This window comes from Gymnoscopelus microlampas (assembly GCF_963454915.1).
Source record: "Gymnoscopelus microlampas genome assembly, chromosome: 19".
NCBI lineage: Eukaryota > Metazoa > Chordata > Actinopteri > Myctophiformes > Myctophidae > Gymnoscopelus > Gymnoscopelus microlampas.
The window spans coordinates 21,415,976-21,430,293 of record NC_139956.1 but is presented as its reverse complement, the minus strand read 5'-3'; the positions used below and the strand labels follow the sequence as shown (position 1 = coordinate 21,430,293).

The window sequence follows — 14,318 nt, the reverse complement described above, 5'->3', positions numbered from 1 at the left end:
GCAGAAATAGGCGAACATTCAGCAAAAATAGCAGATCTCTAAGCTCACAACGTGTCGCATTGTGAGCTTGTAGATCGGTGAAGTGATTTGGTGTGTAAGAGGGATAAAAGGAGGGGGCCATAGATAGGGCCCTGGGGGACCCCAGTCAATGAAGTATATAGGGTTTAAGTGGTTAAATCTTAAAATGACTGCAGCCTTAGCTAAATAATTCTTGCCATTGTGGTTTTGTGCAGAAAACCACAATTTAGTCTGTGACTTTTGTGTATCAGCTGCCAAGTATTCCAGAATCCACAAATCCTTTTTATATGTATGTCATCATCATCATCACCAGACCATATGGTGAGGTCATTCAATGTGTGATGTGTAATGCATAAAACAACTCATTTGCAATGTTGCAAATTCATTTTAGCAGGCCCTCCACTGGTTGCTGAAAGCTGTCAGACACATTATACTTAAAGCTGCCAACAGGTGTGTGTGTGTGTGTGTGTGTGTGTGTGTGTGTGTGTGTGTGTGTGTGTGTGTGTGTGTGTGTGTGTGTGTGTGTGTGTGTGTGTGTGTGTGTGTGTGTGTGTGTGTGTGTGTGTGTGTGTGTGTGTGTGTGTGTGTGTGTGTGCCCACACCCATGTGCTTATGTGTGTTGTGGAAAACCTGCATTAACCTGGTGCACAGTAAATCTGTGGTGTTAATTTAACTTGGTGTGTTAAAATGGACCTTGGCAGAGTTTGCTCTGTGTATTATTAAACATAAATAACTGTAAATGTACTGTAAATAATGTGAGAATGAGTTCAGATGTGCTCACAAGGAGGACATGCTCACATCACATAGTATACTCACAAGGATAGAAAGATGAGGAAAATCATAAAAAGTGTCATTTTGCTGGTTAAAAGCTATCTAGTTGTTGCATTTTCTGTTTGTTGCTTAATTTGGTGACCTAAACGATGTTCCATCACAGTCACATTTTACTGTATTTCCTACATTTCCAAAGTGGAGGAAAGATCTTTTTTTTTGGACACAACACACTTTGAATAATAGCAACGTTATCATAACATGAGAGATTTTCCCTGGAGAGGTTGGTATAATTTGTGTATTCAGGCAATGTTTATTAATCATGAAAAATGTTAAGTGTGTGATAATAATCCAGAGTTAAAGCCAGTATGCCACCAGCATTATGAATAGGTTTTGAATTGGTTGTAGGGTAATGGAAATTGATAAGGAAGAGAGAAGAATGGTCTATTAGTATTAAGTCCATATCACTAAAATAAATGGCCCTAATCGGAGGACCTTAAAAATCTGTGGCACTGATCCAGCAATCCCTATAATAGTGGGCTCAATGAAGCCTCTGTTGATGTGTGTTGCTACAATTTGCAGGGGCCCAGTACGGAGTTGTTCAGTATTCCCAAGAGCAATTTGCCACACAGCTGCGCTGCTTCATTGCCTAATGTAATGCACATCACCCTGCAACAACATGCTGGACTTAATACGCGGCATTTAGGAGGGAACAACATAAACATTCCATACTGGTCAAAATGGAGCTCTCCAAAACAACAGTGAATGCAGAAAGAAAAAAGAAAGAAGCAATGATAAGTAATATGCACAATAAGCCATAGAAACATAGAAGAATGAACTTGAGAGAAAGAAGACCACGCAATTAACAAATGAGCATTTTAAACCCTCACTACCCCTAACCTCAAGAAATACTATCCATAAGCCTACAAATGCCAAATCACGCTCAGCTCAACACATCGTCGGGGACAGGGATCGAACCAGTGACCTCCGGACTCATAGGCTTCCTTTCTTCTCATTGAGCTAGATAGCCCTGGTAGTGTCTGTTGATATATATATAAGTCTTTCCATCCCTGATGGACCAAGCCTCTGTTTTGCTAACTACTCTAGATCACTGGTTCCCTAACCATCTACCGATAGAGAAATTGTACCTGTCCTCGGAACAGAACCTGACCTCTCTAAAGGTCAGAGGTCAAAAGTCAGAGTGTGAAAGTTGTTCAGCATGAGGAGACGCATATGTGTATCCAAGTTTCATGTCTGTTGGTCAAACAGGGCATGAGTTGTACCTGTTCAAAGTTGGTATTTTCAATTGAGTGCTATAGCGCCACCTTTCGATGAAAGATTGTGAGAATTATTTCTTGATCGTTTTTCATGACCATCTACCATATGGCCGAGTTTCGTAAAAACAGCACGGTTCAGCCAGAACTGCGAAAAGTGGCAGAAGAAACAGAATAAAGGCAACATTAAGACAGGGCCAGGAGCCATGCTGGCAACCTGGCCCCGTAATCCTACTATAATTCTAGTAACGTCTGTAGTGGTGAGTAGGTAGGTGAAGCTACCCGGTTCTCCTCAGTGGCTGGAGCAATTTCTCTGATTTTGCACACAGCCATTGACCATTACCATCTGAACTTAACTGTGAAGCCCGTTTTTCAATTTCATCAAATCTCAGCTTCTTATTAGCGTTTTTGTGTCAAACACTGTCGCCATGGTTACGGGGCTGCCCAGCTATGGGACGAACTGCCTCCCGGGTTGCCAGATCATGTGCGCATATCCCCCCACGGATGCGCTGCGCCGACCGGGTATGGTCTAGTAATAATAATCAAGATAATAGCAGATCTTAAGCCGCGTCAAAAGTACAATATTTGTCTTAGAAATGTAGTGAAAGTATCCAAAAGTACAGATACTCACAAAATGTGAGTAAATATTCTTCGTTTGTGTCCACCTGTTGAGGGGCTGTTGAGGAGGAGAGAAGAAGTAGAGGCAAAAATCTGGCCTCGGACCAGATTTTTATTTTCCATCGCCAGTCGTCAGGGGGAGCGCACGTGACCTCCTTCAGCTGACACTGTGGTCACCCTCCCCATTTCTCCGGCCCCTCCTCAGTGTCCCCACCCCCCTCGTTCCCTAATGAGAGCCAGGTCTGATCTAGTGGGTGTCTGTGGACTGAAGTGGACGGAGCGTACAACATAACACCACCACTGTAGCTGTGGACAATGTCCACCGACACCTGTGTGCACTTATATCACATGTCACTATCCATAGGAGGACTATCAGGACGGATTTTCTTTTGCGGGGGAGAGGGAGGTAACATAGGGGGCGCACTAAACCTTGGATGAACAGCTTTTCTGTTTTCTCTGCTATCGTTTCAAATAATGGATTCGGTCCCTCCGGCTACAGCTTAAATGACACCGCCTAATTTTGCGGTGAAAACCCTACTGTTGAACTTTTCATAAATCTGTTTCTCTAGATTACGACACAGACTGGAGTCTCACGGCAGAGAGTGGCTACAGCTTCAAATAAAGGGGTCATAAGTGAGGTCAGTTAGGAGAGTGGAGGCTTGCTTTGAAGTGGGATTATGGAGCAATCTGTAGGTTTACAACACGTACACACAGGGCACAAATAATCTCCTCGACCCTGACCCTTGATGGTGTACCATTGTAGCTGCACACGTGCACACACACGCACGCACACACACACACACACACACACACACACACACACACACACACACACACACACACACACACACACACACACACACACACACACACACACACACACACACACACACACACACACACACACACACACACACACACACACACACACACAGGGTCCAAAATCTTCCATTCCTTGTAGTGGTTACTGGGAGTATCTCTTCCCAGCATCCAGACGTGACTCATTGCTGGTGTACGTAGAGTCCTAGACTGTGCGTGGGACCATATTATTAAAATCCCACAGATCCCGGAAGGCAATCCGAGACCCTTAAAGGTGTGAAAAGACTACCGTTCTCCCCACAGACAGGAAGCGTACAGGACCAGTGACGGCCTGAAGCCTAATTTACGCTCTGTCTGTTCGATGGTGTCATGTGCCGAAAATAGTCGATCTTCAAGCTCACAACGTGCCGCGTCTGTGACTCATTGTGAGCTTGTAGATCGGCAATTTTTGAGCATGCGATGATGCGACACCATTGTACAGCTAAGTATAAATCAGGCTTAATTCTGCTGAGGTTTGAATTATGATCTCCCATCTGTGGGAACGGCACTAGCTCAGGAGGCACAGTGGCCGTCTTGGAATTGCAAGATTCCTGGCTCCTCTTGGCCTTGTGTGGAATTGTCAGCAAGACACTTGACCACTATGCCCTATATACTTAGTCATGAATGGCAAAAATAGCAGATCTATCTGCTCACTACGTTGCACAATACCGTATGATAAATACGTTTCTTATTCAGCCATTGTATAGAAATGATTACTGTATTCAAGAGAGCAGACAGGTTTACAGCATTGATGAGTTCTAGACTAGACAATGGAAGTTGTTATCCCACATCAGCTCTGACGATGACAGCTGCCCATGTGGAGCCAGCTCATAGGTTGAGAGGGAACAGTGGTGGAAAAAGTACTCAGATATTTTCCTTAAGTAAAAGCAATATCACAGTGTAGAAATACTCTGTTACAAGTAAAAGGCCAAAGTAAAAGTACTAACATTTTTGAAAATAGCAGATCTACAAGCTATGAGTATATGAGTTTCTAGTTTGGCTATTTATGCTGTTTTATCAAACAAGCAAAAAAAGGGTAAAAATGGTTAACCGTTGAGCAGATGGTGCCTTGCATAGTTGTCTCCACCATCGGTGTGTGAATGTATATGTAATAGGTGTAATGCACATTGTAAAGCGCTTTGGATAAAGGCACTATGTAAATTAACCATTTATCTGCAGCCTATACACTTACAGTAGGTGGCCAGTGACTTCGACCAGGTTCAATTTCAAAACCTTTGCATCATGCATGTCACACAAACAGAATGTGATGCGTTTTGTTGATATAACATTTTTTTTCATATAGAGTCCTATCCATTCTGTTTGTGTGACATGCACAATGCAAAGGTTTTGAAAGTGAAACTGGTCAAAGTCACTGGCCACCTACTGTAGGTGATTTGGCTGTACTTTATAGACATAATGTATCTTGCCACTTTCTTCGTGTCTCGCCTGTCATTTTTTGACAATTGCCATCAAATCAATTCTCCTGTGTTAACAGCAATGTTAAGGCCCTGAAATGATGATTACTCTGGAGAGAATCATTACTGTACAGTATTTGAGGACGCATGGTTTATTGATGCTATACTTATTGGAGATGTTGCTTTGTTCATATGATTATAGCTTATTCACCTGCCTCTCCTTATGTCAATCTTGGTAGATGGCACATTGTCACAAAAGTAAGTATAACCTGGACAAGGACTCTGCTCATGCTGCAAAACATATTCATCTATAGTAGTGTTAAAGGAGAAATCCGGTCATTTTAAGTGTTATGTTTGATGTGTGTCAAATCACTTACCAACGTATAAATGAAAATCGCGTAAATCCACAGAGCCCCCTATCGACCCCCACCGTTGTCATTGTAGGAGGATATAGAATAGCCCAAATTCGCCTATTTTAACCAATGCAAAGTCTGTTTTTTTGCTTCTAGTACTCATTGTTGAGTCCCATGATAATGTAACAGGCGCTAAAACTCCCGACAAGCTAACGGCTAATAACAAACGAGCTAACGCTGGGGCTGCTTATCTCTCTGAATGGCAGCCCCAGGTTGCCAGGTCGGGAGAGAAACCAGCAACCAGCATTAGCTCGTTCTGTTATTAGCCGTTAGCTTGTCGGGAGTTTTAGCGCCTGTTACATTATCATGGGACTCAACAATGAGTACTAGAAGCAAAAAAACAGACTTTGCATTGGTTAAAATAGGCGAATTTGGGCTATTCTATATCCTCCTACAATGACAACGGTGGGGGTCGATAGGGGGCTCTGTGGATTTACGCGATTTTCATTTATACGTTGGTAAGTGATTTGACACACATCAAACATAACACTTAAAATGACCGGATTTCTCCTTTAATGTACAACACACTCAGGGAGATGTAGCTCCATTAAGAACCTCTCACTTCGCTATACAGCTCCGAGATGAGGTTCTATGTGGATGTCACCCAGAATCGGTAGAACGTCCGCCAAGGCTCCGCTGTTTACCCTTTTGTATACATCGTGTCCAAAAACTAATGGTAGATTCCGTTTAAGGTTTGGTTGGGTGGAAAATATTTTAGGTTGGGGCACAAAATAACCGTTTAAATTACTTATTTAGTAAGCCTGTGGCCATGTTTCCCATTCAACCCGGAAAACCCCCCTACGTCCGCTGCCAGTACTGCTCCCGGTTTGGCTACAATGCTAAGGGAGATGAAGGTAATGCAAAAACGAGGACCTCTAAGGAAGAGTAACAACTATCGATTATTTTCTTAGCGGTTATTCTATTGATTACTTTTTTGAATCGAATAATTGAATTGAGAAAATAGTGAAAATAGGCGATCTACAAGTATACAGTATTTTTTTCCACCTACTGTAAATGCATTATTTTATTATGTTTATAATCCATTACTTTGAACTGTTGCACCCCTAGCCTCTTGATAATAGAGAGATAGGGTCTAAGAGCAAGATGGCTGCCATGTCAGTATGACCAGTGAGATGATCTGTGGAGGTCTCTTTGCTCCAGTTTACAGACTAAAACTGCCCCTGGGACTGAAGTTATAATCGCTAGCATTTATTCTTATTCCAAATAAATGACAATTCATAAACTTCACCCGAAGCACAAGCTTAATGGTCCAATGTGTATTAATTCTAGGTTGAGGCGCCCCCGCTCCCGCGGCACAATCAGCAGACTGCAGTGTCCTCAGTTTGACCTGTGTAGTCTCTGCCCTGTCTTTCCTGTCTTTTTTTAGCCTAGTTTTCAAAAAGCACATACAATTTCACATATTTCAAAATTGGACCAAAGTTGTACTTAGGAATAGTCTGGCCATTCCTACATGAAGGAAATACATCTTCCTTGTGCTTTGGAAGAAAAAAGAGTATATTACTGATGATCCTAAATATGATGATCCAAAATATGATGAACCAAAATACATTTTTGGTTTGTATAATTTTGAACGCCTATTCAGGACATTAATGTATTTTGTGGACTCCCATCATATTTAGGTAACAGCAGTCTGTCAGGGAAATAGTCAACTCATCCTCGGTTTCTTTATTGTTACAGTGTCTTGTGTACGGTACATACAGTAAGTGTCACATTTGTATGTGTCTGACTCCTCAGACGTTGCAGCAATAATGATGATAAACCCACAGTACAACAACAAAAGTAAAAAAGGAATAAGCATAGAAGCAGCAGTGTTACCCCATTGAATATTTATAGTTTTTAAATCGAACATTTTTAACACAAATCTTTGCTTCTGGGGTCCCTGGAACACTAATATAGAAACGTTAGGATTTAGAAGACATTTTTTGAATCGGCCTCAGGTCTAAATCGGTTAAATAGAGTCAATAGTACAACCCACATGTAGACTTAATGCAGTCCATTACTGTCCAGTGTCCATGCACATTATAGTGCCAGCAGGGTTAGAATCCCATTATAACGTGGCCGGCCTTTTGACATCTTTTTGAATAGAGGTCGTTTGTGCCCGGATAATCTAATTAAAGTGTTACAATGCTGCTGTGAGTTCCTATTCATTGTTCACACAAGCCCAGCGCATGGTGACAACACCTGATCTCGTGGCGGCTTCCCTGTACATCATTGCTCTTGTCTGTTCGAACATAGATGTCTGGAAGCATGACCCGTGGGGCAGTGGTGGAGAATACCTAAACCCTAAAAGTACATTTACTTAAGTACTGTAGTTCTGTAGTAGTTCTGTAGTTACTTCAGTTCAATTTTGAAGTACTTTACTTTACTACTTGTCCATTTTTCAATGCTTTATACTTCTACACCACTAACAACTCAGACAGAGGCTAATACGTTTTTACCACAATTATTTGAAAACGTTAGTTACAAGTTGCTTTGTAGATAAGCTCACAACGCGCCGCGGTGCGACTCGTCTTGAACTTGTAGATCTGCTACTTTCGAAAAAGTTTGGAAAATGTTGAAATATTTGAGTACTTTTCATTTGGTATTCATTAAGTATTTTTCGATTCGAAAATACTTTCACTCAAGTAAAATGTTGAGTACAGAGTATTTCTTTGTTGTAGGCTATTGCTACTTTTACTTGGGTAAAAGTACTTCTTCCACCAGTACTGCCCGTGGTCAACTGATGGATGCTGGGAGACAGCTAGGGTGGGCGGGGTTGGATTGTTATATGGTTTACAGCCAGAGAGTGTTTAGAGGGTGATGGCGACCATTAAACACGGTTAACCTCAAAACGCCAGGCTGTCATAAAGCGTGGCTGGCTGAGCGGTTCTGCTTTAACTGCTGCCACAGCAGGGGGACGAATGGCCTGGTCACCGTTGACTTACATTTCATTGGGCTGAGGTCCAATCTTTCGGCACATGCCGGTGGGTGTAAAACAAAATGTGTGTGTGTCTGTGCACTTGTATTACTATACTTGCGAGGGCCAAATGTATACCCACCAGTATATAGTAGAATTTGAGAAAGAGAGATTGTGAGGACCTTTGCGATGCAACAGCTTTTGGTCGGCGCACCGCGATACTTGCACTCAACTCGATATAACTCTTTAGGGTTAGATAAAAACGGCAAAAATGTAATTTACAAAATTGTGCAAAAATGTTGATGTCCTCACAAGTATAGTTGTGTGTGTGTGTGTGTGTGTGTGTGTGTGTGTGTGTGTGTGTGTGTGTGTGTGTGTGTGTGTGTGTGTGTGTGTGTGTGTGTGTGTGTGTGTGTGTGTGTGTGTGTGTGTGTGTGTGTGTGTGTGTGTGTGTGTGTGTGTGTGTGTGTGTGTGTGTGCGCACACATGGGCTGTAGTTTTGCTGTTGCCAACCTTGGCAGAGCAACAGTTGCATTTACTGTGAGCTCACAGGGCTCCTGCTACTTCCTCTGCAGACTGGCGACCCCCCCCCCCCCCCACCCCTACCCCACTCCGTGTCCACCTCTTCCCCAAGCCACCCCCCCCCCCCCCCCCCCCGAACCTCCCCCGTCTCTTGAAACACAAGCCTCCGTTTCACCATCCTGCCTGTGTTTTCACAGCAAACCCAGAGGCCCTCGTCGGTCCACCAGTGACCTCTGGGCAACTTTCACTGCCTCCGCCCCTGCCGTGATATGAGAGTTATTAGCATGGCGGTTAGCATTGCTTGTAAACCTTTGGAGAAGGTAATCGGCATCTTATTTCTTGGCCTCTGTGCAGCAAGTGTTGTTACATAGTGACATTAATGTGAGGAGAGAGAGAGAGTCATGTCATGGCTGCAGTCCGTCGGTCAGAAGGGCCTAATTTCTCAGGGGACTTGTGTTGCTGTGAGAAACGAGAGAACATGATTTTCATTGTCATGAAGAGATACACAAAGCAAGCAAAGAGAATATCACACACACACACACAAAAAACACATCTGTCAAACAAAGAGAGAGTGACCTTGAGAGCGTCACGGGAGGCTGAGTTGTAAGCTTTCTCTGAAACACTCCTCAACCAACATTGGCATCACTCAGACTTCAGGACAACTGAAGAAGACAATTCACATCAGAGGAATTTCATGCATCTGTGGGGGCGAATCACACGTGTGTGTGTGTGTGTGTGTGTGTGTGTGTGTGTGTGTGTGTGTGTGTGTGTGTGTGTACAAAAAGAGAGAGAGAGAGAGAGCTGGGAGTGTTAAAAATGAGGGAAAGGAGAAACAGAAGATGACTGATAGATTGTTGGATAGAAGACATCTCTTTGTCTGATTGTTCCCTCTTATTCTCCATTGCACAAAGGCAAACTATTTTAAAGTGCCATAACAGGATTTGTTTATGTGTGTGTGTGTGTGTGTGTGTGTGTGTGTGTGTGTGTGTGTGTGTGTGTGTGTGCTGCGGGGTACAATGGCAGAGTACCAGACCATTTCCATAAACGGCCTTATGAAAACCATACGACACGCTCTGGAAGAGAAAGAAATGCACGTATCAGTGCGTCTCCCCCAGCCCCCCACTCGTACACACACACACACACACACACACACACACACACACACACACACACACACACACACACACACACACACACACACACACACACACACACACACACACACACAGCCCCCACTCCTCACATCCTCCAAAAAACGTCAAGAAAAATTCTCCCCAAAACTCCCCCCTCTTTCCCCTTCTGCCCACCCTCCCTTCAGCTCCTTCTATCCCTCCCCTCCCCCCCCCTCTCCTCCCTCACTCCGAAATCTGGGGACAATCTGCAAGCACTCAACTCTAGTGCAGAACTCTTTCAGCTGAGTAGAGTGAGGAGCACAGAGCTGCAAGGAAAAGAGTGATAGAGAAAGACGGCAGGAACGAGTCCAAATGAAGGGAGGAAAGTTCAGATAGGGAACAGAGACGGCAAGAAGAAGAAAGAGAAACTACTGCTGGAAGAACGTTGAACATCAGGCAGAGAGATAAAGAAGGCAAAGAAAGTTAAACATATAGAGAAAGAGAGAGAGAGAGAGAAAGATCCAAGTTTGAGAGAGAGAGAGTCGGTGGCGAATGAAGGATGGGCTCTGTGTTGCGCTGTGCAGCTGCTCTCCTCTTCACCTCTCTGGTCACCTCTCTGGTGAGCGATGACAGACAAACTCTGTCCTCGTTTGGTGGTGTCCCTCCCGTCCAGGCCCAGGACCTGAGGGAGACGGATGCTTTGTGCAACGAGGACGGCTGCTTCGTGGTTTACTTCCAGCGCAAGACCTTCCTTGACTCTTGGAGAGCCTGCAAGGAGAGAGGAGGCAACCTGGCGACCATCAAACGACAGGTGGAGGCCGACACCGTTGCTGCACTGTTCTCCGGCGTGGAGCTGCAGCGCCCGCTTGGATCTCGGGCGCTGCGCGTGTGGATCGGGCTGCAGCGCCAGCCACGCCAGTGCGCCTCTCGCCCGCTTCGGGGTTTCTCCTGGACCACGGGTGACCAGGACACGGAGTACACCAACTGGCAGCGGGAGGACACTCCCAGCACGTGCTCGGTCCCACGCTGTGTGGTCATGAGCTACAGCACCGACCCTCACGAGCGGCTTGACAACTTCAAGTGGTTGGATGGCGCGTGCTCGGTGCCTGTGGATGGCTATCTGTGTCGCTACACCTACAAGGGAATGTGTCCTGCCCTGTGGAGCGAGGGGGCTGGTAACGCCCTCTACTTCACGCCGTTTAACCTCCTCAGCAGCCTGCTCACGCACGTGCCCTTTGGATCGAGGGCCACCGTGCCTTGCCCGGCGGGCACCGAGGACGAGCAGTCTGTCCTATGTGTACTGAAACAGGACGGCACAGTGGGCTGGTCGCAAGACGCCCCGCTCTGCACCGACCCTCCCGTGTCGCAAAACTGGTGCGGGCAGGACAATGGTGGGTGCGAGCACTTCTGCAGGGAGGATGGCGCCCACTCTCACTGTGAGTGTTCGGACGGCTTTCAGCTGGGTGAGGACGGGCAGAGCTGCGAGCCGGCCGATGTGTGCCAGGGGGCACCTTGCGAGTTTGAGTGCCTGCCTCTGTCGGATGGCTATCGATGCGCTTGCCCCGAGGGCTACATGCTGGCGCCAGATGAGCGCGGCTGCTTGGATGTGGATGAGTGCCTGCAGAGCCCCTGTGAGCAGCTCTGCACCAATGCTCCGGGGACCTTCGAGTGCCGCTGCCGGGATGGCTACCGGCCAGTGGAGGACGGGGAATGCGAGGACGTGGACGAGTGCATGGGTGACCCTTGTGAGCACGCCTGTGAGAACACGCTGGGCTCTCACATTTGCCACTGCCACCTGGGCTTCTCCCCACTGCCTGAGGACGCCAGCCGGTGTCAGGACACGGACGAGTGTCAGATCCCTGGGACATGCGAGCAGATGTGTGTGAACTACGAGGGGGGCTTTGAGTGTTACTGCGAGGTGGGCTTTGAGCTACTGTCAGACCACTTCTCCTGCCGCAAGGTCGGGGAGGGGGGCCCGCAAGTCCCTGTCACCCCTCCTTTCCCCTGGGTCACAAACCACCCAGGGCCTGTGTGGGACCCCGAGGACCCCGTCTACGACTGGACCCCGCAGCACACTGACTGGCCTCCAGAGGAGGAGGACGAGTCCCTGGACTGGCTGACGGACCCGCCCAAAGTCCAGGGCTCGGATGTGATTTGGGTCACCAGCCCCCCGCAGGACGAGCTGCCTGTTATTCGTATCGCCCCCGTCGCCCCGACACAGCAGGCAGAGAAGGAGTTGGAGAGGGAGGCGGACACTGGCAAGCAGGATTCAGACTGGCAGTGGGGAGACAATACTCAGTCTGCGTGGGCTGCCGCGCCCACCTCCACCTCCACCTCCTCCTCCACCTCTCCCCCACCCCCACCCACCACCGACCCCACCTCTACCCCAGACTATTACGATGAAGAGGAGGAAGAGGAGGAGGAGACCACCACTGGCCACTCCGCCCTGCCCACCACCACCATCTCCGGAGGGGCCTGGAACTTTATGTGGTTCAGCCCCACGCCGGCTGGTCAGAAACCAAGAAACGCAGCGCCCACGGAGCCACCTGCAGGCACAGACTCGCCTCCTGACTCCAGCGACTACGAGGAGAAAGAGGAGGTCAACCACCCAGACTCCTCCTCCCGGTTCCCGGGGCGGGTGGTGGAGGTCGGGGTGGAGGTGTTGGAGGACTACGGGGAGAACACCAGCCCTCCGGACCCCGCTCGGCCCCTCCCAGGCCAGGCCGTCCACCACCGCCGCGCCAACCCCGGAGCGCGGCGACGGTGGCGAGGAGGGGGCGGACGAGGGCGACACCGGACTGGAAGGCAGGGAGCAGAAGGAGGGCAGCAGCTGGCTGCTGGTGGGCCTCCTGGTGCCTCTCTGTATCTTCATTGTGGTGATGGTGGCGTTGGGCATCGTCTACTGCACACGCTGCGCCGTTCAGCCGCCCAGCGACAAGAATGCCAGCGACTGCTACCACTGGATCTCCGGGGCACATGACAAGCAGGCGGGGCAGACGGGGTGCCCCTAGCCCACTGTTTCTCAACGTCGGATCCGGGGGACCACCAAGGTGTCCAAATGGACACTTGTGGGTCTGTAACTCTGAGAGTGTACAAATGTTTTTTACACCATCTGTACATTTGTACACTCTCAGAGTTAAATAAACACTTGAGGATTATACTGAGATAAAATGGGGGTCTGTGGCCTAATGCATATCAAACGGGGGTCCCTGAAATGAAAAAAGGTTGAGAACCACTGCCCTAACCGTCCCACCTCGCAGGGGTCAGGTCACACATAGAAACAGACACTGAAGTGTATGTAAACAAGACTCTGGTACAGAGATAAGCGAGTGGGCTGTGAACCTATAAAAGAGGACTTGGAGAGTTGTCTGTTTCATCTCTCAACACTGAGCACCCACCCACTCTCACTTTTAACCCCCCCCCCACCACATCTTCCCGTAAAAGAACTTTTGGATATTACTGTGGAATATCATTTGAAAGGAGGAGGAGAGGGAATGGATTGAAAAAACAAACAAAAAAAAACAACCACTGATCACTTTTGTCTTTGACTTCTATGAGGCAGGAGACTGCTATGATGCATACACTGACCACACGGTATGAGATGTGATTGCTTCGTGATTGCACTACGCTTACGGGGTCATGGCCCGCGCCAGGACGGGTAACGCTGTAACACCTGGTAACGTCTATAAAAGAAGGATGTGTCTATAAAAGAAGGATGTGTGTAGATCTTGTACTGTCTGCTATTCGTTTAAACATTTAAAAGGAAATTAGGCCAGCCGGAGCCATGGAAAATCAATGTACTGTAGGTGAAAGAATTAGTCGCTGAAACCTTCATGCAAAACATTTTGAGGCCAAAGAAATAGATACAAGTAAAATATAGGAACATTTCGTTGCGGGTGACTGTTAATGATGGCTGTGTTAAAGAGCTTTAGACATAATTCAGTGGTACTGTAGATACAAGGACACTGAGTACAAAATGTCCTCTCAGAAAAGGACAAAAGACATTCCAGTGATGGAAATCAACTATGCATGTCTGTAAAATGATACTGTTGGCAAAGCAATCAATTTAAAATCCCTGTGTTGATGTTGGATCCATAATAATACCACAGACCAAAAAGAAACCACACACACAAAAACCTTTGGCATATGTATGTATATAATGTATTTGTGGTTATTTTATTTGTATGGATGGATTTGTATTATACATGCCACTTGTAGCAACACCAGTTTTATTTTGTCTTTTTGTAGAAATGTGATCGCATCTAGGATTCAATGAAGTGCCTTTTGTTTATGAAGCACATAAACCCTGTGATATTCTTAGGAATGTCTCCCGGCCCCCTGGAGACGTTCCCCTCCATTCAAGTCCAATTTGAGAGCACTCCTCACCCTGGATTTCCTTAAAA

At 46.8% G+C, this 14,318-nt stretch overlaps 1 protein-coding gene across 1 annotated transcript; it reads left to right on the top strand.

Annotated features, from left to right (window-relative positions):
- The first annotated feature begins 10,222 nt into the window (after positions 1-10,222).
- On the top strand, positions 10,223-13,329 carry cd248a (CD248 molecule, endosialin a). The gene is given in 2 exon segments (XM_084043518.1): positions 10,223-12,682; positions 12,684-13,329. Coding segments are annotated over 2 exon segments (2,451 nt in total). The 5' UTR covers positions 10,223-10,474; the 3' UTR covers positions 12,927-13,329.
- The last annotated feature ends 989 nt before the right edge of the window (positions 13,330-14,318 follow it).